The 23,725-nt window shown below is 42.7% G+C and overlaps 1 protein-coding gene across 1 annotated transcript in view; it reads left to right on the top strand.

Moving 5' to 3' along the window:
- BUD23 (BUD23 rRNA methyltransferase and ribosome maturation factor) overlaps window positions 1-23,725 on the top strand; it is a 566,502-nt gene that overhangs the window by 135,931 nt on the left and 406,846 nt on the right. Inside the window, exon 3 of the mRNA XM_044054140.1 lies at window positions 13,281-13,376. Within this exon, the coding sequence (XP_043910075.1) occupies window positions 13,281-13,376 (96 nt within the window). The remainder of the gene's footprint in view (window positions 1-13,280; window positions 13,377-23,725) is intronic.

Raw genomic sequence — 23,725 nt, forward strand, 5'->3', positions numbered from 1 at the left:
ATCGCTTCCAGAGGGAGAGCATCCTTTGGCTCCGCAGTGCTCCGGAACATCCTTCCATGATGGCCGCCCAAGGTTCAGGTAGCTGGGGACTCTGTCCCACAGGTTGCTGACAAATGAAGTCCCTACTCCAGATTAAGAAGTTATGTACTCACCATAACGTTCCATCTGAGTAGGTGGCTTCATTTGTCTGCAACCATCCCCCCCTCCTTCCCCCTGGCCTTCAGAAGAGTTAGATGGTGGTATTATCCCTGCCTTTCCCTGTTGGGATACCTTTTCAGGTATATAGGAGGGCAAACTTGATCTGAGGTCAATTGGGGTTGGCAGGGGATTATGGGTGAGGGGAGGAGCTAGGAGCTCTGATCCATAGCTGTATAAATAGTTGCCAGCTCGGATCCGATATCTGATCCAAGACCCACAGGTTGCAGACAAATGAAGCCACCTACTCAGATGGAACGTTATGGTGAGTACATAACTTCTTATTTCATGAATGATGTGCTAATAAGCAGTGTAAGGAGTCAGCAAAACCTCTTTCTGATATATTTTAGTTGTTTTTTGCTTTCTTAGGTTTTGATATCTTGGTTAGTAGGAAAAGGCAGTATTTCCTGCAGTTTTAACTTGCTGTATGCATTCAAAACTTACAGATGGAGAATAATCCTCTAGGTGCTGTGAAGGAATGTTGCACTACACCTAGTTTAACATGATACAAATTTATTTTTATTTTACATTTGTTGACCGGGCTAGTCTAGCTGGATATATTTCCATTTTCAGTAGAGGCCCGGGGGAGAAAAGCTCCACACAGATGTACAAATGTATAAAAATATTGTTACATGGTAAATAAAGGATTAATAAACAAAAATAGGTAGTTATTACATTCTAGATATAAAAACACTTAAGAAAAGTAGCAGTAAACAGAATATTGCGTAAGAAAGCTAAAACAGATATAACGGTAAGAGTTATGTACAATAGTTCACATCAGGTAGAAGGATTTAAACAATAAGTTGATTAGAGTTTATAGTGTCAGTCTTATTTACAAGACTAAGCAATTAAATGTTTGGAAGTTTGGTTAGAGGTAGAAACAGGGGTGAAGAGGGTGGTTAGTCAGGGTTACTACAAGGGCATAGCCACTGCATTTGGAGGTGTTTTTTAAGTTTTTGTTTAAAGAGTGGCAAGGATGTAATTAGTTAGTTCACTGGGTAACAGGTTCCAGTTTTTTCCTGCTGTGTTGGTAAACAGTCACCAGCTGTATATTATTAGACTTTGTTAAGCTAGCAAGGAGTTTGCTAGAAGAACGTAGGGAGTTCAGATTATTATATGGGATTAAGAGTTTTGAGAGTACAGGGGTATTATTGGGTTGGTAAAATATCTTGTGGGCAATTATGAGTTGGGGGATTATTAGATGGTTTTGGAATTCCAACCAGTCTAGTTGCCTAAGATTAGAACAGTGGTGGGTTCTGAAGGGATTGCCAGTAGCGAATCTGGCAATGTTATTATAGGAAGTTGCTAATTTGTTAAGGTTGGTAAATATAGGTGAAGCATACAGAAGGGTTGAGATTAGATGGGAGTGAGCAATCTTGGCTGTGGCTGTTGAGGTTAAAAAGGTTTTATTCTATATAAGGAGCCTATTTTTCTGTTGACTGTTTTAATGATGTTGTTTATATGGTAATCAAATGAGAGATTAGTGTCGATGGTTATTCCTAAAAGTTTAGTGGTAGAGTCTGGGAAAATAACAATGCCATTATTTGAAGAGATTGAGAAATCTAAGGGGGAGGACCTAGTAGTGGGGGTAAAGAGAAGTTTTGTTTTTTTGGCATTAAGAAGGAGGCAACATTTGGTAAACCATGTTTCTACAGTGTTGAAATCATTTTGAGTAAGAGAATATAGTTCAGATGGAGAGGTTGCTGAGCATATTAGTGTGGAGTCATCTGAATATTGAATACAGGTGGCTTGAGGAATTGCTACATGGAGATAGTTAATAAATAATGAGAAAAGAAGAGGTCCAAGAATGGAGCCCTGAGGGACCCCGATGGTGACAGGTAAAAAGGATGAAATTTGATTTTACCAGAGGACTGCCTGTTGCTGAGGTATGATCTAAACCATTTAATGGCCAGAGAATCAAAGGAAAGAGATTCAAGAATATTGATGGAGGGTATGGTTAACCATGCCGAAAGCTTTAGAGAGGTCAATAAAGAGTGCAGATGAGAGGATGTTTTTGTTGCGGTTTCTATTGATGGTATCTGTGAAGGATAGAAGGGCATTAGTAGTACTATGTGATGGCCTAAAGCCATGTTGACAGTTTGCTATTAAGTTATGTAGAGAGAGATGATGTAAAAGTTGTTGGTGAATGCATTTTTCCATAATTTTTGCTAAGGGTGATGAGAGCAATTGGCCAATAGAGTAATCATTAGAGTTCCCACCTTTATGTAAGGGGATAATGTGGGAGATTTTCCAAATATCTGGGATGGTTCCTTCTTGGATTGTCCTATTTATAAAGATAGATATAGGGTAGGCAATTACTTTGGCTGCTTTTTGGAGATATTGGGAAGGAAGCTGGTCAGCAGATGGAGTACATGGCTCAAGTTTTTGAATACATTTATAGACGAGAGAAGTAGAGATGGGTTGTAGTTTTCTTTAGAGAAAGAGTGTGGTAAGTCGATGGGAAGGCTGGAGTTTTCTGAGAAGTTGACTAGCTAGAGATTGTATAGTCTCAGTGAAGAAAGAGTTGAAGGTATTGTCAGTTTGATGGGGAGTATTTGGATCTGAATCAAGTGGGGTGGGTGTTCAAGAGTTACTTGGGGAAAGGAGCTTATTAATGCAAGGCCAGAACTTTTGAGGATTATTTTGATGTGTTTGTTGAAGTTTACAGTAGTAGTTTTTTTATCTGTAAGTATTGCCTTTTTTGTACTATTTCTAAGCTGCCTAAAATGTAGATCAGAGCTATTTCTAGAAGATCTCCATTTAGCCCAGACTTTGTTCCTAAGTAGAATTTGATTTCTACTTTCATTCGAAAGCCATGGGGCTGGGTTAGACTTCATTCTAATGGAATGTTTAGGAGCATGCTTATCCAGGATAGATAAGAATGTAGTGTTAAAATACTTTACAGCCTCTTCAAGTGGAAGGTATTTTAAAGGGTTCCAGTTGCATGCTGTAAGCTCAGTTTGAAATAATTCTGTGTTAAAGTATTTGGTAGAGCGTGCTATCCTAAAGGTGGGGATGTTTGGAAAATCATTCTTTTCTCTTGTGATGTAGATCAAAGAATGATCACATCTGGCAGGGTTCCTACTTTGTAAGTTTGTTTCACTTTATTTATGAGTATCCAGTCTAAGGTACTCTCTTTCTTATTAGGTTTGTTAATTCTGGTTGTAGAGGTTATGGTTTGGGTAAAGCCATGGAGGTTAATATGAGAGGTAGGATTTTCAGCACTAACACTTTTCCAGTCAATGTTAAAGTCGCCTAGTATTATTGTTTCTTGGGGATAAGTAGAAGACACCCAGCTAAGAAACACCTCTATTGTGATATTTCTGGGTGGTATGTAAATGCAGATAATGTATAAAGATGTGTTTGCGTTGATTTGAAGCTTAGTAATGAGGACTTCTACGTTGCTATTCTGGGTTGGATTAGATGGTAGGGTAGAGATATGAAGTCCATTTTTAAATAGAATTGCTACTCCACCACCTTTACGTTTTGTTCGGTCTTGTCTCACTATATTATAGCCTTGGGGAATAATTTCATTGTCTTTAGTTTCTGGTTTCAACCAAGTCTCAGTGAGGCCGAGAATATCAAATGAGTGAATATCTAGGAGGGCATGAAGGTGAGCTACTTTATTATTGATGCTTTGGATATTAAAATGACCTATTAGGAGAGAGCTGTTGAGTTTAGGGTGAGTTGTTTGGATTGTAGGGTTGGTAGGGCCAGGTTTGGGGTGGATGTTGCCATCTTTTAAGGAGGGATTATTTAATTTTGTCACTGAATTGTTTGAAACACTAAGGTAAGTTTGAATTTTCAATTTTTTTTTCTGAGGGTAGGTTATGTTTAATGTGGGAGAGTCTGTGGTATTTGGGTAGTAGGTAACTGGGATTGGAAGTTATGTTAGAATGTCTATTGAAGGATATGTGTGTGTAAATTGCAGTTTGTATGTGGGGATGGTTAAGATGGAAATAGTGCAGTTTTTCAAAGGAGGTAAGAAGGTAGGTTGAGATGAGGATAGTTTAGAGTATAATTGTGAGTGTTAGCTTGGTTAGATTAGGGAGAGGCATCTTAGAGGAAATTATAAAATAAGAACTCAAGTGTTAGGGATAAAATAGGGAGTGAGATGTGGAGGAGAGTAAGATAAAAGGATACAGGAAGAGAAGAGGGGGCACTTATACAAGTTAAGAGTAGGAGGATATGGCAAGAGGAAATTCAGCAAGGCATTCACTCTGAATATATTCTTCTACCTGCAGCCGAAACGCTTAACTAAAACTTCTAAGATGTCTCTTGTATGTTTACCCTTCTTTCCTTATGAAGATATTTCCTTATCATTGATTGCTGAAGAACCACCCATAAAAGATACCCCCCAATCTTCTTTGTTTTCTTCTGCAGAAAGGTAAGAGAAGAGCCAAGAAGGGAAGAATCTTCCCTTCTGAGCTGAGTGGCAACAAACTTATAGAAGGTGGTCATGCCTCTCAGTGCAGGGGGGGTGGATGATTATTATGCTAAATGAGCTTTACTCTGAGTTTTGGAGGTACAGTAGGCGTGTAACTTAACTTTCTTTCTTTGGTTTGGAGGTACACTAGGTGTAACTTAACATTCTTTCTTTGGTTTGGAGTAAAACTAAGTATAACATGCGTTCCTTTTTCTTTTTGTCATTTAATCAGCAAAGCCCTTATCTTGTAGGACAAATACCAGGCTGGTGGAAATGAGAGGTTAGGAGTGGTAGGACTTTACATGTCAAGGGCATTGTTTCAAAACCCTTCCCTTCTAAGAGGGCTATAGAACAGGGCTATAATGCTAATTACACTTGGGTCATTGACAAGAGATAGCAGCATAGATGCCCTGGATGGAACAACATCTGAAGCCTGCAGTACCTGGTTGAATGAGTGATGGACTGTTCTTGAAAAGCATTTACCCACCAGTGGCTAATGCTACTTAGTTCAGTTGTATAACCAAGTACAGGTGATGTGTGCCTGTGTGCTTACACCAGTGTTATGTATGTTTTACATACGAGGGAGCAGTAGTGAATGCTATATTTGTGTATGACCGAGTACTACAGGAAACATGACACAGACAGTTGAACCTAGCCAGTCATGTTTGCACCCACTGAAACACTTGACTGATTGTACACATAACAAATGCATGCACACTTTGACAGAGGGGGCAGGGCAATGATCTCAGCATAGTGTATTGTGTAGTAAACTTTACTGTGTCATTAAATGCAGTTATGTAAGCGTGGACATTTTGCATATATATGCATTGAAAAGAAGTGGCGCATTTGCAACATAGTTTAAAAATTATTTGCGTAAATAAATGAACTGTGTAATGTCAGCAGTGTACTGCTAATGTCTGCAAGTTATTTTACACTATATTCAAAAGTGATCTTTAGTTTAAGAATAAGTCGTACATTAGTACATGAAAACAGAAATTGGATTGGAAACCAATGCTAGTGGTTGTGTAGCTTATTAAATAGTTTGGGTTTTCTTGTAAATCCAGTGGAAAGCTCACATATCCTTGACTTATTATATCATGATTTTTTGGGTAAAGTGAGTTGGCACTAACTTTATGCGATTTGAGTTAATAGCTGTCCAGTTGGCAAAGCAGGAGCTGGTTGCTAATTTTTAACAAGTGTAGATTGAATGTTGTATTGAAGTTATGCAAGTACTGGCAGTGATTCATCCATAAACCCTTTGCACCTGTGCTGTACTAAATATCGAACATCCCCTAGCACAGTATGGCCTGTAGGCGCTCAGGTTCATATTAGGGCTTGTACAGCACAGGTAGTCTGAGAAAAAAAATACGTGGTAAGTTCCTTGTGCTGCGTTACCGGGAGAAGCACTCTTAATCAGAGTGTTCACAAGGGAGATTGAGATGGGCCTGGTGATCACTGGCTATTAAGTGCCAGAGGTGTCAGCCAGTACAGGTTGAGGTGACCCCTCCTGATCCTCTGCCACAACCACAACTTGACCTGCTGAAGGAAGAGGAAAAAGGTACTACATTAGTGCACACAAACATTGCACATAAGATTTCAGCATTAAGTATTGCATATGGCATGCAAACACTCTAATGCTGGAAGGAGTACTCTTACCTCCTGCAACATCCTTCCATATTGGCTTGATCCTCCTTGGCTACTGTGAAACAAAGTAGGCAGAATGCAGTACATTAGTGGACATGTTAAAATAATGTGAACGTGTGGGTGGGGGTGGGTGTGCAGTAAAACTCTCTCCTGCCTTAATCTCAGCCTCCTGGTGTCTAAACAGGTCAAAGTCTTACTGCCATAAGTCACCATTGGTGATGCCTGCACTGCTCATGCAGATAAACATCAGTGAAAGTTAACAGTGCCAAAACTTAAAAATCGAAACACCTAATGCTCATGTCTGGAAGCACTTGCAGGTTTTGAGTGGAGATCATGCTGCAGTTAGAACAGCTTCTTCATTTAACATGTCATGTAAGGGGAAAACTTTTCCATTTTTAATGATGGTGAATGGAGATCGAGTTGCAGTAAGGATCAGGAAATTTACCCTTTCCCCCCACTGTAGTGCGATCTTGGAGTTTGTATATATAATTTTCAGGGTGTGTAGGGTCCCCTTACAAAAACATTGAAAAAGTATCTATTTTTAAGTGATGTATTTAAATGTAGAGGTTGTTTTTCTGATTTCACCTCTATCCGAGTGCTTCTGGGCATGTGAATTAGGTGTTTCAATTTTTAAAAGTTTTGGCATTGTTAACTTTCGTTTGTTCATTTGCGGGCGTGTCGGCTCTGGTTTCTAAATTTTGGTGTTGTGGTAGTGGAGGAATTCTATCATACAGTCTTCCCCTTCTTTTTCAGGAATCCCGCACATCCTGATGTTCCTTCTAGATCAGTTCTCTAAGGCTTCTATTTTTTCCAGGAATACGTTGTTTTGTTTTTTTTTTTTTTTCAGAAAAAATTCAGTGTTCCCATTTTCAAATCTTCCATCAAAATCAGACATTGCCTCTTCTGTACTTGAGATTTATGATGATTGTTTGAGATTCGCTCAGCATTTCAACTTGTATTTTACATTCCTCTTTAAAATTGCCCATTTTGGTTTCTAATGTATCTACACAGATAACTCATTGATGTTGCTTTGCATAGCCTGTATGTCCTTTTTATTTTGCTCTCTTGTACACTGCTTAGAGTAGCTTATTCTGATGCAGTTGATTCTTTCTAGTTTTCTTGAAAGGAAAAAATATTTAAGAGTTTCAAACTTTTTTGTAGTGACTCTCTTAGCAGATGTTCAACTATAAATCCATCAAGTTTTAAAATGTTCTATTTGAGTTTTTTAGTAAAAATCTTGTAAAAGATGTTAAAATGAAGCAGAGCTAAAAAACAGTGCTGTTAACTGCTCACCATCTTCGCCATGCCCCTACATATACATTTCTAAGATACCTAACTTCCCCAGAATTACTAAATTAGTTAAATGTTTTGTTTCTCAAATTTATTTTATTTATTTATTTTTTTATTTTACATTTGTTTGCTGAAAATGGGCTTCTTGCCCAGACATTCTCAGTAGAGTCCTGGGGAGAAAAACTCCAGAATACAAAATTTTGCAATACATAAATGGTTGGGAGGCACAAGTAAAAAAAAAATAAACATTAATAAAACAAGTTAAAAATAAGGCTGTAGTTCATATAGTAAACATAATTTCAGAAGAATTAATAAACTATAGAAGTAACTATGGAAATTTTACAGTAATGCAAAGATCAACATGATAAATTTTACAATAGTTGAATAATTTGTTTATAGTATCTGGCATCAGTATTTTGATAACATTCTCGCTATATGAATCTGGAAAAAAATTGATTGTAATTGATTGTAATTGATTTAAGAAGTAAAAAAAGGTATTTGGTACTGAGTGAGAAAGCAGAGAGGAGTCTGGGGTTTGCAGAGGATTAGTGCGTTAAGAGAAGGTTTTGAGTACAAAGAGGGGAGGTGAAACACAGATTATCCAGGAGTAGTACAGGAGCATAACCAGTTTATGCTAAGGTGCTCCCTGAGGACTAGTTTAAATTTGAAGGCATTAGTTATGTTTAATATGTTTTGTGGGGTAGCATTCCAGCTTTTGGATGCCTTACTGAACGGAGAATCTGAAAACGTATTCTTGGCTTTCATGACCTTTTAGTAATAGCTTGTTAGATGATGTCTGTGTTCTGAAGTTAGTATAGGTGCTGAACTAAGTCTTTGAGTGCGGGGCAGTTTTGTGGTTAGTGAATAATGGAGTGGGCAGTAGATAATTGGTTCAAGGATATCTGGTTGGGTAGTTTGATCCATTTTTGTTAACGTAGGGAAGAGCAATGGTGAGATCTCGGAGGATGGTTCATAGCAAATCTGGCTGTTATGTTATAACAGACCTCTAATTTGCTTACTTGTTTGTGAAAATGCGGGAGGCGCAAAGAAGGGTGATGAGCAAAAGTGTTTTGGTTATGGAGTGTCTGATGCTGTTGGTGAGGTATGGCTTGGCTCTGTAAAGCAAGATAAGTTTGATGTAATCCTTTTTGATAGCGCCAAGTATCTGGCAGTTATCGGTTGTCACCACAAAAGTTTGGTGTGTTTGTTCATCAGGTTTGATTTTGGTTTTGCTTTAGTGTAGGTGGTGAAGGGAGAAGGTGATCTTGTGTTTTATTAGAGCAGTAGTTTTATTTTGTTTGGCTTGAGTATTAGTTGGTAGTTGGAGAGTGTGTTTTCAATGTCTAGGAAGGTTTTTTTTTCTGTTTTGTTTTTTAGGAGTTCTGGAAGGGTTGGAACAGAACATATGAGGGAGGAGTTGTCTGCTTATTGTATGATGGAGGCCAGGTAGGTGGCATTACGGAATTTATTAGTAAATATGGTGAATAGCAGGGGACCTAGGATTGACCTTGTGGGCACCAACTGAGATGGGTAGTATGGGAGAGAGTTGGTTTTGCTTGATGGTCAAATAAGTAGCTGAAAAACCAAGGTAAGGCTGGTTGGGTAAGTTTTAAGGATGCTAGTTTATTGGGTAGTTTTTGGTGGGATACTGTGTCAAATGCTATAGACAAGCCAAGAAAAATGGATGAGAGAAGTTTGTCATTGTTTCTTGGGTAGTTGATGGTATTGGTAAAACTAATTAGAGCTATTGTGGTGCTGTGTTTGGGTCCAAAACCATGTTGGGAATTAGAGAGAAGTGTTATTTAGTAGATAAACACTTGTTTTTGTGTGCATTTTTCAAGAATTTTGGCTAGTGGGGGAAGTATAGCAATTTGGTCTAAAATTGAGAAATCATTTGATGAGCCTCATTTGTGCAAAGGGATGATGTGAGAGATTTTCCAGAGCTTCTGGATATATTGCTCTGAAATAGGTTGGTTGATGTATGATTGAGATGGGATTCGAGATGGCATCTACTGCCAGTCTGAGAAGTTCATTAGGTAGTAGGTCAGCAGTGATTGATGAGAGCTTTAGTTTGTTTAGACGTTTTTTTAATGCTGATAGTTTGTATGGTTTTAATGGAGAAAGAATTGAGGCTAGGTACGGTTTCCTTTGGGACTAATAGGGGAATATTAATGCCATTTTTTACGTGTTGAAGTGCGAGTTAAATTGGGAAGCTTGGTTTTTGGTCTTCTGATATTGAGACCAGGCACTGTCGCTCTGTTTGAGGAGTTGCTTCATGTCCATAGTTGGCCTTAGAAGGTATTTTTAGATTTAAAACGGGCCTTCCTAAGGTGTGCAAGATTATCTAGAATGTTGAGGAGTGTATTACTGAAGTCTTGAACTGTTGAGTCTAGGAGGAGATGTTTTAATGGGGACCAGTCGCATTGTTTTTGGAGAGATTTGAGAATTTGGGAGGAGAATTTTTTTTTCTTGTGGACCTGTTTAAATATGATGATTTTTTGGGGTGCATGTCTAGTGCCTAAGTAGATAGGTGGGCAAATGATCACTGACTGTCTGGAAGGCAGTCAGCTTGGAGGCAGAGGTCGCTCCTATTTGTTAATGTCCAGTTGAGAATTGATTGCTTGTTGGTATTTTTATCAGTTCTCTTTGGAGAGCGTATTTGGGAGAAACCATAGAGGTTAATAAAGTTGGAAGGGTTTTCTGAAGAGCAGATGCACTAGTCCAAGTTAAAATCTCCAACAATTAATAATTTCCTGATTAAATGTAGAAGCTGACCAAGAGAGAAGTTTTTCAATTATTGAAGGGTTGTTTCCTGGGGGGATGTAGATTGCGATAATCACTATATTTTTATTGGAGTTTATTTGGAGACGGGAGATGATTATTTCTGAATCTGAGAGATCTGGGAGCTTATATTCAAGATGTTCCAGTTTTAGTGTGTTTTTGTGCATAATGTCTAGACTAACACCTCGCTTATGTATCCTGCCATGCTTGTGTATGTTGGTCTTTGGTTAGGTTTCCGTTATCTTGTGTGGAGTTTGAGCCAAGTTTCTATTAAGATTGCTAAATCTGGAGAGTATTAGGCAAGGGTTGCATGGAATCTGTATACTTTATTTAGGATGCTTCTAATATTCATGTTTATGATTAGGAGGTCGGAGCTATTGTGTGTTATATTATTGATATTACGAGAGAGTGGCGAGGTAATTTGTTGTGTAGAGGGCCTGGGTTGGGATGTATATCCTCACTTAGTTTAAGTTGAGATAATTTTTAATCGGAAACGGGTGTGAAAATCTGGGTACAAGTTTAGCATATTTGCAGAGTAGTTCTGGTGATAAGTGTTGTGTTGGAGTTGTAGAGGTGTGGTGAAATGACAGTACTTGTAAGCTTGGTGTTGGATGAAATAATGATGGGGTTTGTTGGAGAGTAGATATTTGATGTATTTGTGATGGGAGGTCATGTCATCTGATGAGTAAGATAAGGAGTGCTGTGTGTGTGTGTGTGTGTGTGTGTGTGTGTGTGTGTGTGTGTGTGTGTGTGTGTGTGTGTGTGTGTGTGTGTGTGTGTGTTGGATTAACATAATTATTGATGACAAGGGTGGAGGAATGAGTTGCCTAAGTGAGAGGAATGAGTTGCCTAAGTGAGAGGGGAGTGTTGAGCGTTGGCAGATGTGACTCTTATAGGGTGGTGTTGAGGTGTCAGAGTAGAGATAGTGGTTAGTGATTTGTATGGATGTGGGGAAAAGGCATTGATTGGATAACTAGGTAAGGGGTGTGTTTAATGACTAACTATAAACTTAAATATAGTGGGGTGGGTGGAAAATGGGAGTAGGGTAGGGGAACGGGGTGAGTCCAAGTGTAGTGAGGACGAACAGAGTAGGTAGATTGTGATCTTGGCTGAACTGCAAGAAACCAGTCAGAAAACTCTTGTACCTATGTAAGTTCACACAGATATTCCAACTGTACGGTTGCTTTGAAGTTATTTCATAGGAAAGTATGGTAGTGTTAAACCATTACAGTGATCAAACTACTTCATCTATATGCTGTAAATTAGTATTGTAATGAGTACCAGATGGACAGAAGGGGATAGATAATAGATTTTGTAGCCTAGCCAGTAATTGTGTGTGTGGGGGAGTACTCATATGGGGTAAGTTTTATGATAACGTAAAATAATTTTTTTTTCATAGCTTCTTGCCATTCTTGTATTACTTTGCTTTCTTCCAAATACCACCCTTGAAAATGGTATTTTATTCCTTGAAAACGAAATCTCCCCTAACTTGACTATTTTCTCAAACTCTTTGCTTTTTTGTTTAATTCCAAACTTACCATCTTTAAAGCTTTGCAAAATTTAAACATTTCTGCCATCTACTTTTTTTCATTATCTGCGTCATTAGTCTACCCCCCCTTACTAAGACTTGTGCATACTTTGATTGCAGTTGCATTCATAATCATAGTAAATAAACTGCACTCATGAAGCATCCCTGCCTCACTTTCCTCTGAATAGATTTTTTCACAACACCAGTTATTCATTAATACCCTCAGTGCATAATTTTAATAGGTTAGTCAGCTCTATGAAAATATTCCTATAAATCCATAAAATTGTAATATTTACCACATACTGTCATAAATAATCTTATTAAATGCTTTATGGAAATCACCTACCACTTACTTCCTTAGTCATTCTTGTGATGACCCTCCACTGGACCACTAATCTGGGAACCTCAGTCCTCCCCACTGGCACCTGTGGGGGGACGTTTACTGGGAGAATAACAGGTACACACACTGTATTTCCATATGCAGCTCTAGGCATCAAGTGCAATTTCCCATAAGGGCACACAGAGACCACAGTTAGTCCAGGGCTGGTTTCTCCCTCTTCCTCCATATCCCCAATAAGTCTCCCCACTGGTACCAGCTATAGAGTTGAGATGTCAGCTGAGTGACCAAGCCAAGACCTCCAGCACTCTGTCTAGCCAATGCTTCATGTCCCTGCCCAGGTAGCTCAGACACAGACACACCTGGGAAGGCTGACACAGGATTACTAGCCATGCCCCCTTCTGCCCAGACTATAAGGTAGTTACCACTGCCACCAGCCACTCATCAGCTACTTTAGGGCTCTTAACAAAAGTTTTTCAGTTTTACTGTGTAATATTAATACTAATACAAATGGTAGCTTGACCAAGAGCAAGGCTATCAGGAGTGGTCCACACACTGTCACCAAATGTGCAAGTACTCTCAAATATCTCTACACAGATCAGCCGCAATGAAAGGTTTAAATATATTTAATAATAAAAGAAAAAGACAATAAATATTTATTTACAGTGACAGAGTTCAGGAAAAGAAGTGCTGGGAGGGTTATCAGGTTCTGAACTAGTTGAAGACTGAGCGTTTGTAACACTTTCTCTAGCCATCCAGATGGGAGCCACCCATTAGACCCAGCATGGAAGTGCAGACCACAGTGTGTTTCGGACTTCTGTGTTGTGCCACAGAAGTTGTGTAGTCAAGAGTGCAGTAATGGAGCTAATTGTGTGAACATAGGTTATGAGCTACACTTGTATAGTGTGTACAGTGCCCTTGTGCAGGAGTTTGGGCTGGAATCCTTGATGTATTATGTACCAAATGTGTTGGTGTTATTGTGGAGTTTCTTTCAGAAATACCTTAAATAAAAGGGTTTGATAATATTTGTATAATTTAGGATATACACAAAAGGCTGGATTTTTTTTTTCTCTGCTTAGCTCCAGAATGATTGACATCCAAACGAAAATGTCGGAACGTGCTATAGAGCTGCTGAATCTACCAGAGGACCAATCCTGCTTCCTTCTGGATCTTGGGTAGATTATTTTTTTAATATACGTTTCAGAATTACTCTGCTATAATACTAATGGTAAACTTGCATGTTTTATTACCATTGCTTACCATCCCAATAGTAGAATTTCATTAAATGCATTGCAGTATATTACTCTGCTATAATAATAATGGTAAACTTGCATGTTTTATTACCATTGCTTACCATCCCAATAGTAGAATTTCATTAAATGCATTGCAGTATATTAGTTAATGTTCAGATGAATTGAGGATGATGATGCCTCATAAAACTGTCACCGAAGACCTTAACAGTCAAATGAGCAAATGAAAATGGTGCCAGTATTACCATGGTAGTCTTTTTCCAGTGTCCATTTACTTTGGTTTTATGTTTACATTTTGTTTATATAGGGTTCATACTGTTTTATTGAGGTGTGTTTTACAACTTCACAGTATTTATTTTGTGTGGTGATGTATTTGCAGATGCAGTGAAGAATTTTGTTTCAAATCTATTGTTAGCATGCATAATCCTAAGCACTTTACATTATTAAGCAAGCTACAAAGAAACCCAACTTGTATGTGTGTATGCATACACACAAAGAATACATCAATAAAATGTGCAATAAAAATGGGGAACAGAATGCAAACAACGTGTTAAGTACACACTGAGGTATGTTTAAATACAAATTCAGAATATGTTGAAACTACTTTAATCTTGCTTCTTAAAAAAAATGTCCCATGTCAGAAGATGATCAGGGATGCTGGGAGAGTTCAAAATGCCAGTCAAATAATAGTAAGCCAGTGTGACAGATTTTATTGACACTTTTTTTTAAAGTGATAGTGTAGTGTTTTAAGCAATGTGACAATCATCCATTTTAACTAGTCTTGTCTTAAATTAAAAATTATCCAAATTGTAATAACAGAAATGACAGGAAGACCTATTTTTTATGTTTTTGCTGTTACTTGCCCAAGTCTTATTGCCATTCACCTATCTTTTTGTTGTTAATTGTGTTTTTTGTGCGCTGACTTATTTCCATTGTGGGTCTCTTCTAAAAATTGGCAATGCCCAGCGGGGTTATTCCAGTTAAGTATGGGAAGACTGTTTAAAGGGCATGGAGCCATCATCATAAGATGAAAGTTAAAAAAGCAACAGAGTTACTAAGAGGGAAATATGACAAAAAAGATTGAACTTGGTAGGAAATGTGAGCCACTGAGGATATCCTGCCAAATTCTACCGATAGGCAAAACTGAAGAAACCCATCAAAAGTATTAGAAAGATCAATCCATTCCCCAATGGTTGAAAGATCAGCAAAGCATCACAAGCCATATTTTGTGTTTTAAGATGAATACTATCTGAAAACAGGTGCCTAGTACACCGCCAGTAGAGGGCACCAAGGTGCATCCTCATAAGGTGCTCAAACCCCCACAGCTAACTGTTGCAGTGGCCTGCATTCCTTGATCCTTCTTGGATTTCCAGACTGTACACTGCATCAGGTAGTGAAAGCCCAACTATCCTAAGAGGGCACCTCATTTCTACTGTTTGTATCTCTGAGCTTATGACCACAAGTGAGGATGGAGGCATAGATTGACTGGTAAAGGGAGAGTTTTATCCTTTGATTTCTCACCACAGCAGTGCAACACTTAATAGTACTGCATGTGAATCCATTCACTGATCAGTTTCCTGATTCCATCTAACTAATTTTCGCCCGTGAACAACACTCCATGATACAGAAACTCTTAAACGTGAGGAGTTCTCCCTGTGTCATCTGCAGAAGGTAGTCCACTCTTCTCTTAAACTGTGACTCTTGATTTGGAGGTAATTTTCATTTCAGGTGCTTCATGTTTGGCAGTGAATTGCTCACTTGCACAGTGCAGCTCAGTTGTTTACGGCTAAAAAAACTTCTTAAGTTGGACAGCATATATGTAATCCCCACATCCCTAAACTGGATGTGCTGTTGTGTCTGAAAATCACAAATGGGAGGGGAGCCAAGACAGTCTTCTGGTGTCCTGTACCCATCTTGATGGTGTTGGACATTAATGCAGAGGATGTGAGCACAGTTTTCATTCCTGAAACACAAGGACTGAATGGTGTACAACAGCAAAACTTAGGATCCTTTATTTTGTATAATTTTCCGTGTGATATTTCATGGTACACTGATTACCTTTGCCTAGTCCATAAAACACAAGTAGACAGTTTTGGCAATCTCTCTGTTCAGGGGGGAAGTCTGCATTATTCATCTTGAATGAAAGGCATGACTGTAAATTTCTTTTCAAGCATCTTGGTATAAGATTTCCCAGGGGATCTGAGGCACTCAGTACTTCTATAATAAGAAAATTGGGACCCCTTCCCCAGTTTGAAAGTCCTGGACACAGTTTCAGCTTTCATTACAGCAGTGAAAATACATTTTACTACAACATCCCAGTAGTGCCCAGCAGTTTCAGCATTTCTGGCTGGATCTTCGCTTCTGCAGCTATCCTACAGCAGAAATGTTGATAGGTATGGAAAAACAACATTTAAAAAAGGAAAGCTGCATCACCAAGAAAATATCAGCCTGGGACAGGAATGTGACAAAAGGAACTCAATTGAGCAGGGAGGAGTGTATAAATATTTGGGAATAGATAATGGGTTGGCAATCAAACATGAACAAATGGGAGAAAAGCTCAGTAAAGAATTACTTCAGAAGACTAAAACTAATACTGAAAATTGCATTGATATTAAAGTATAAAGTTCAAGCTATAAATCCGTTTGCTCTTACTGTTGTAACTTAAAGCTTTTGGATGATTGGCCTCAAAGATTATTGGACCAATTGATGTGAAAAAAAGAAAAAATGCTTCATGCTCACTAAATGATGCATAAGAAAATGTGTATACCAAGATAATGTATTCTTTGCTTTGAAGGAGGTGTGGGCTTCCTTGAAATTGACTGCATGCGTATTTCTACTGTTGTGGGACTGCATACATATCTGCTGGCTTCATATGATCTAAGCATAATGAAAGTTTTAAAACGCAAGGATAAGTAGTCTAAAATTATATATTTGATTAGTTTAGCAGAAGCATTTCAGAATAAAGTAATAATGGAATTATACCAGGAGTACACACACAAAAAAAAAAAAAGACTGCAACTGAAAGTGCCAAAAGCAAAAGAAAGATTTTAAGGAAAAGGATCAAATGGAGGTAGGAAACAAAATTGGAAAATCTTCAGGTATATTGGTAAGCACAGATGTCTGTTGGAACAACCTCATATTGACCAAGATTTGACAAAGGAATGGCTAATGAGAGGTGAGTTGAAATCAAATGATGAAAAGACTAATAATGTCGGCCCAGGATACTGGACTTACTTGCACATTATTTTACAAAGTACATTGAAAACATTAGAGAAATTGACAAATGCAAGCTCTGTAAAATAGAGCTGCAACAGTTGCGCATCTTGTTGCTGAGTGTGATACACTAAAGGCAGAGAGCTTGTACACTGAAACTCGCAATAATGTGGCAAGACTGCTGCACTGGGGATTGTACAAAGACTACAGTATAGAAGTAGCTGAAGCTTTGGAAGCACGACACACAAAGCATTATAGAGAATGATTAAATTTGTATAACATGGGATCACCCATTACCAACAGTTCAAAAAATAGATACAAGACAACAAGGTAGAATAGTCCATGAAAAAATACAAAAGAAGTGTTTATTGAAATTCCTACATCCGGTGATTAGTATCTTAAACCACACAGAAAGACAGTGTCATAAAATACAAGCATTTTCAAGCAAAAACGAGTGCAGTGTAGAAGAAAGACACCCAAACGGGTCCAATAGTAGTAGGAGCAACAGGCTTAATTAAAAAAAAAAAAATTACAGTTGTACCTATGCTACAAATACATGTTACCCCCATGTGCATTAAAGGAGGAGGCAGTACTTGGACAACACACAGCATGTACTGAGAAGAGCACTCTTTAACATCAAAGAATGAGAAAATATTAATTTCATTAACTCTAATCTTATCCTGACATAGGAATGGGTTCCATTCATGTCATGGTATTAGACCTAGAAACTCAAAACACTTTAAACTGACAGAAATGCTTAATCACCATAGTGACCTCGTACTGAAATGGCTCCAGATTCCACCATTTACTTTTGCCACAGTACTCTTTACATTTGAAGGAATGTTCACAAAATTCAGGCATTCCTCAAAATATTATTTTGCCTCAATAGTCATCAGTTGAAGTCTGTGTCTCCCCCCCCCCCCCTTTCAGAGAGCAGCCTAGGGGGGTATTTTACCTTCCTTCTCCTGAGTTGCCAGAACCACTTTGATTTTGTCCAAATGTTGTTGCCCTTGTTCTCTTTGTGTGGAACTGAGTTTTAGTGACTACTGCAGCTGCTTCTCTTTCTCTCTCTCTCTCCCTCCCTCGCTCTCTTGCTCTTTCCCGCTCGCTCCCTCCTGCACTCTACTTCGTGCTCGCTCTCGCACTTGCTCTTACACTGTCTCTCAAGCTCTTTCCCTTGTGCTATCGCTCGCTCTGTCCCTTGCTCCCTCTCTCCCTCCCTCGCTTTCATTCTTTGTCTCCCTTCCTCGCTCTCTCTTCCTCGCGCACTTTTTCCTCCCTCATGCTCTTTCTCCCTTGCTCTTGTTCTCTCTTGCTGTCTCTCCCTTGCTTGCTTTCTCGCTCTTGCTCTCTCCCATGCTCCCTCCCCATCTCACTCTCTTCCTCTTGTGCTCTTTCTTCCTCCCTCGCGCTCTTTCTCCTTTGCACTCTCATGCTCTCTCCCTTGCTTTTGCTCACTCGCTGTCTCCCTCTCTTGCTCACTCTCTCCCTCCCTCCCTCGTTCTCTCCCTCGCTCTCCCTTCCTCCCTCCCTCGGTTCCTCCCTCACTCGCTCTCTCGCACCCTCCCTCCCTCTCTCGCACCCTCCCTCACTTGCTCTCTCGCTCCGCTATTGCTCTCTCCCTCCCTTGCTCGCTCTCTCCTTCGCTCTCTCCCTCCCCCACTCTCTTCCTCACTCTCTTGTTCTCTCCCTTCCTCGCTCTCTTTCCCTCACTCTTTCCCTCACTTTCTCTCTCACTCTCCCTCCCTCTCTCCCTCGCGCGTTCGCCCACTCTCTCCCTTGCACACCCGCTCGCTCTCCCTCGCTTGCTCTCTCCTTAGCTCGCACGCTCACTCTCCCTTCCTCACACCCTCTCTCTTCCCGTCGCTCTTTCTTCCTCCCTCGTGCTCTCTCTCCCTTGCTCTCATGCTCTCTCCCTTGCACTCTCATGCGCTGTCTCTCCCTTGCTCTCACTCCCTCTCCCTTGCTCTTCCTCTCTTGTGCTTGCTCCCTCCCGCTCTCTCCCTCCTGTGTGTGCTCTCTCTCCCTCCCTCGCTTGCTTGCTCCCTCCCTCCCTTGCATGCTCTCTCTCTCACGTGTTCGCTCTCTCTTCCTCCCTCGCACTCACTCTCCCTTCCTCTCGTGCTCTCTCTCCCCCTTGCACTCCCTCACATGCTCGCTGTCTGTCGCGCGTTCTTGCTCTCTTCCTCCCTCTTGCATTCTCTCTACCTCACACGAGCTCTCTCGCGTGCTCTGTGTCCCTTGCTCACTGTCTCCCTAGCCTTTTCTCCCTAGCCTTTTCTCCCTATCTCCCACTCGCTCTCATTTTCTCTTTTTCTCTCCCCCTCCCTTTCTCTCTTTCTCCTCCATTGTCTTTCTTTCTCTTTCAAGCTTTCTTTCATTTTTTTCTTTCTCTCTCTCACTCTGTATTTCTTATGCTACCATTACATGTAACCCCATGTGCGTTAAAGGAGGAGGCAGTACTGGACACACACACTATGTACTGAGAAGAGCACTCTAACTTCAAAGAATGTGAAAATATTAATTTCATTAACTCTAATCGTATCCTGCCATAGGAATGGGTTCCATTCCTGTCATGGTATTAGACCTAGAAACCCAAAACACTTTTAAACTGACAGAAATGCTTAATCACCATAGTGATCTTGTACTGCAATGGCTCCAGATTCCACCATTTACTTTTGCCACAGTACTCTTTACATTTGAAGGAATGTTCACAAAATTCAGGCATTCCTCAAAATATTCTTCTGCCTCTCAGCAGTCATCAGTTAAAAGTCTGTGTTTTGCCCCCTTTCCAGAGAACAGCCTAGGGGGTATTTTACCTTCCTCCTCCTGAGTTGCCAGAACCACTTCGATTTTGTCCAAAAGTTGTTGCCCTTGTTCTCTTTGTGTGGAAATGAGTTTTAGTGACTGCTGCAGCTGCTTCTTGGCTTTTGGTACCTACCTGACAGTCACATATGGAGACCCCTGCTTGCATTGTAGATGAGGCTTTTTCCTCACATTCAGTTTCCACTAGCAGGTTCTAAGGTTGCTGCTATAACCAGTGCTAACCACCTTTTCATTACAGCTCTTTGCCACCACCACCACCATCTCAAACAGGATCCACTCAAACTTCACAACCCTATATTTTCCACGCATGACAGAAGCTGTTCTGGATGTGGGTGCTGCACTCCTTATGCACATAAACATTGACCAGATATCTCCAATACACCCTCATTTTTGTTTTTCTTGAGTCTGTCCAACCCTACACTGGCTGCCTGGACAATCTCTCCCCCTCGTGCTCTCTCCTCGAGCTGTCTCTCCCTTCATGCTCTCCCTCTCTTTTCCCTCGTGCTCTCTTGCTTGCTCTCTCTTCCTCTTTCTCACTCGCATCATCTCTCTCTCTCTCCCTCTCTCTCCCCCCTCGCACGCTCTGTCTCCCCTTGCTAACTCGCTCGCTCGCTCTGTCCCTTCTTGCTCGCGTTCCCTCTCCCTCGCTCTTGCTTGCGCTCTCTCCCTCGTGTATTCTTTCTCTCTCCTTCGTGTGCTCTCTCCCTCGTACGTTTTCTCCCTTGTGCGCTTTCTCTCTCCCCCTCGTGCTCCCTCTTTTCACATGCTCGCTCTTGAGCGCCCATTCTGGTTCTCTTGAGAGTCCCCTCTGGCTCTCTCGCACGCCCACTCTGGCTCTCTTGCACGCCCGCTCTGTCTCTTGAGCACCCGCTCTGGCTCTCCCTCATGCATGCGCACTCTCATGCACCCGCTCTCACACACCTTCTCTCTCTCGAGCGTTCGCTCTCGCACACCCGCTCACGCACACCCGCTTTCTCTTGCACACCCACTTTCTTGCTCTGTCATGCTGACAATCTCGCAAGTACCCGCTCTCGAGTTCCCTGTGCACCCGCTCTCATGCTCGCTCTCTTGCATGCTGTCACTCTCACACTCTCTCTCTATCTCTCTCATTTGCTGTCGCATGCTCACTCTCTCGCTCGCAGGCTCTCTAGCTCGCTCTCTCACGCTCGCTCTCCCTCTTTCGTGCACTGTCTTTTTCTCGCGCTTGCTCTCCTTTGTGCACTCTTTCCCTCCCACTCGCTCTCCCTCCCCCTCGCTCGTGCGCTGAATCTCCCTCCCCTTTGCTCAGGTGCTCCCTCTCGCTCACTTCCTCTCGCCCTCTCTCCTTCGCTCTCTTTTTCTCTCTCTCTCTGTCTTTCTCTTTATTTCTCTTTGTTTCTTTCTTTGTCTTTCTCGATCTCTCCCTCGCTCTCCCCCTTCTGCTCGTGCTCTCTCCCTCCTGCTCTTTCTCTCCCTCTTGTTCGCTCTCCCTCCTGCTTCCCTTTTCCCTTGTGCGCTCTCTCTCCCCCTCTCCCCCTCGTGCTCTCTCTCTCTCTCCCCCTCGTGCGCACTCTCTCCCTCGTGCTCCCTCTTTTTTGCGCAATTTCTTGCGCTAGCTCTTTTGCGCCCACTCACACTCACTCTCGTGCGCTTTTGCTCTCACATGCTCGCTCTCTCGCTTGCTCTTGCATGCGCTCGCTCTCTCGCTCACACGCTCTCTGGTCTGGCTTGCTCTCTCGCTCACATGCTCTCTGGCTCGCTCTTTTGCTCGCTGTCTGGCTTGCTCTCTCGCATGTTGGCTCTCCCTCTTTCACGCACTCTGTCTCTCTTTCTCGTGCTTGCTCTGCCTCGAGGACTCCTCTCCCTCGAGGACTCACTGTCCCTCCCCCTCGCTCGCGCACTCTGCCTCCCCCTCGCTCGCGCGCTCGATCTGCCTCCCCCTCGCTCGCGCGCTCGATCTGCCTCCCCCTCGCACACGCGCTCCCTCTTGCTTTTCTTTCTCTTTTTTTCTCTTTCTGTCTTTCTATTTCTTTCTCTCTCTCTCCCCCACCCTCCCTCTTGCTCACTCTCTCTCCCTCTCTCCTGCTCTCTGTCATATGCTCTCCCCCTCGTGCTCCCTCTTTCTCGCGCACGCTCTCTCTCGCGGTCTCACTTGCTCTTTCACGCACTCACACTCACTCTGTCGCGCGGTCTAGCTTGCTGTCCTGCACGCATGCTTTCTTGCGCGTTTTCTCGCTTGCTCTCTTTTATGCTCGCTCTCTCATTCACTCTCACTTTCCCTCTCACGCTCTGTCACACGCGCTCACTCTCATTCTCCCTCTTTCACGTGCTCTGTCTTTCTCGCGCACGCTTGCTCTCCCGCTCCCTTCCTCATGCGCTCTCTCCCTTCCTCATGCGCCCTGTCCCTCTCCCTTCCTCATGCGCTCTCTCTCTCTCCCTTCCGCGTGCGCTCACTCTTTCTCGCGCGTTTTCTCGCTTGCTCTTTTATGCTCGCTCTCTCATTCACTCTCACTTTCCCTCTCACGCTCTGTCACACGCGCTCACTCTCATTCTCCCTCTTTCACGTGCTCTGTCTTTCTCGCGCACGCTTGCTCTCCCTCTCCCTTCCTCATGCGCTCTCTCCCTTCCTCATGCGCCCTGTCCCTCTCCCTTCCTCATGTGCTCTCTCTCCCTTCCTCGTGCGCTCACTCTTCCTCTCTCCCTCTCTCTATTCCTTGCTCTTTTTGCTTTCAATTTTTCTCTGTTTCGCTGTTTCTCTTTCTCTCTTCTCTCTTGCACGCTCTCTTTGTCTTTTTCTCTGTTTTTCTCTCTCCCCCTCGCGTTCTCTTTCACCCTTGCACTCTTTCTCTCTCTCTCTCCCACTCTCTCTCTCTCTCTCCCACTCTCTCCCTCGTGCTCGCTGTTGCTCTCGCACGCTCTCGCTCACACGCTCGCTCTCTCCCTCGCTTTCTCTCTTGCTATTTCCCTCGTTTTCTCTCCCTTGCACTCTCATTCTCTCTCTCCCTCGCGTGCTCGCTCCCTCTTTCCCTTGCTCTCCCCTCTTGCTCTCTTCTCTCTCCCTCTCCTTTCTCTCTCCCTCTCTCTCCTCTCGCTCTCTCCCTCTGTTCGCTCTCTCGCTCTCTCTCTCCTCTCTCTCTTCCCTCTCTCCTTCCTCCCTCTGTCTCGCCTCTCTCCTCCTCTCTCCCTTCCCTCTGTCTCCCTCCTCTCCGTCTCCCTCTCTCCCTCTGTCTCGCTCTCTTCTCCCCTCTGTCTCGCTCTCTCTCCTCTGTCTCGCCTCTCTCCCCTCTGTCTCTCCTCTGTCTCATGGCGCTCTCCTCCTCTGTCGCTCGCTCTCTCCTCTCTGTCGCTCCTTCTCCCTCTCGCTCCCTTCCTCTGTCTCACTCGCTCCTCTCCTCCCTTGCTCCCTCTCCCTCTGTCTCCCTGTTTCCCCTCTGCTTGCTCTCTGTCCTCCTCGCTCCCTGTCGCTTCACTCTCGCCTTGCTCCCTCACTCGCCTCCTGTTTCCCTCTCCCTTGCTCCTCTCACTCTTCGCCCTGTTTCCCTCTCTTGCTCCCTCACCTTGCCCTGTTTCCCACTCTGTCCCCTTGCTCCTCACACTCGCCCTGTTTCCCTCTCGCCCTTGCTCCCTCACCTCGCTTGCCCTGTTTCCCACTCTCGCTCTTGCTCCCTCCTCTCCCCTGTTTCCCTCTCTCCTCCCCTTGCCTCCCCCTGTTTCCCACTCGCCTTGCTCCCTCACCACGCTTAGCCCTGTTTCCCACTCTCGCCCTTGCTCCCTCACACGCACTTCGCCCTGTTTCCCACTCTCGCCCTTGCTCCCTCACACGCACTTCGCCCTGTTTCCCACTCTCGCCCTTGCTCCCTCACACGCACTTCGCCCTGTTTCCCTCTCGCCCTTGCTCCCTCACTTCCCTCCTAGCCCTGTTTCCCTCTCGCCCTTGCTCCCTCACCACTAGCCCTGTTTCCCACCTCTCCACTCCTTGCTCCCTCTGCGCCTGTTTCCACTCTGTCTCCCTCCTTGCTCTCGCCCTGTTTCCCACTCTCGCCCTTGCTCCCTCACACGCACTCGCCCTGTTTCCCACTCTCGCCCTTGCTCCCTCACACGCACTCGCCCTGTTTCCCACTCTCGCCCTTGCTCCTCCCTCCTTTCGCCCTGTTTCCCACTCGCCCTTGCTCCCTCCACCACTCGCCCTGTTTCCCTCTCGCCCTTGCTCCCTCACTCGCTCTGTTTCCCTCGCCCTTGCTCCCTCCTGCCTCGCT

The sequence above is a fragment of the Protopterus annectens genome, chromosome 13.part0, assembly GCF_019279795.1.
Source record: "Protopterus annectens isolate FY-2018-M chromosome 13.part0, PAN1.0, whole genome shotgun sequence".
NCBI classification, from domain to species: domain Eukaryota; kingdom Metazoa; phylum Chordata; order Ceratodontiformes; family Protopteridae; genus Protopterus; species Protopterus annectens.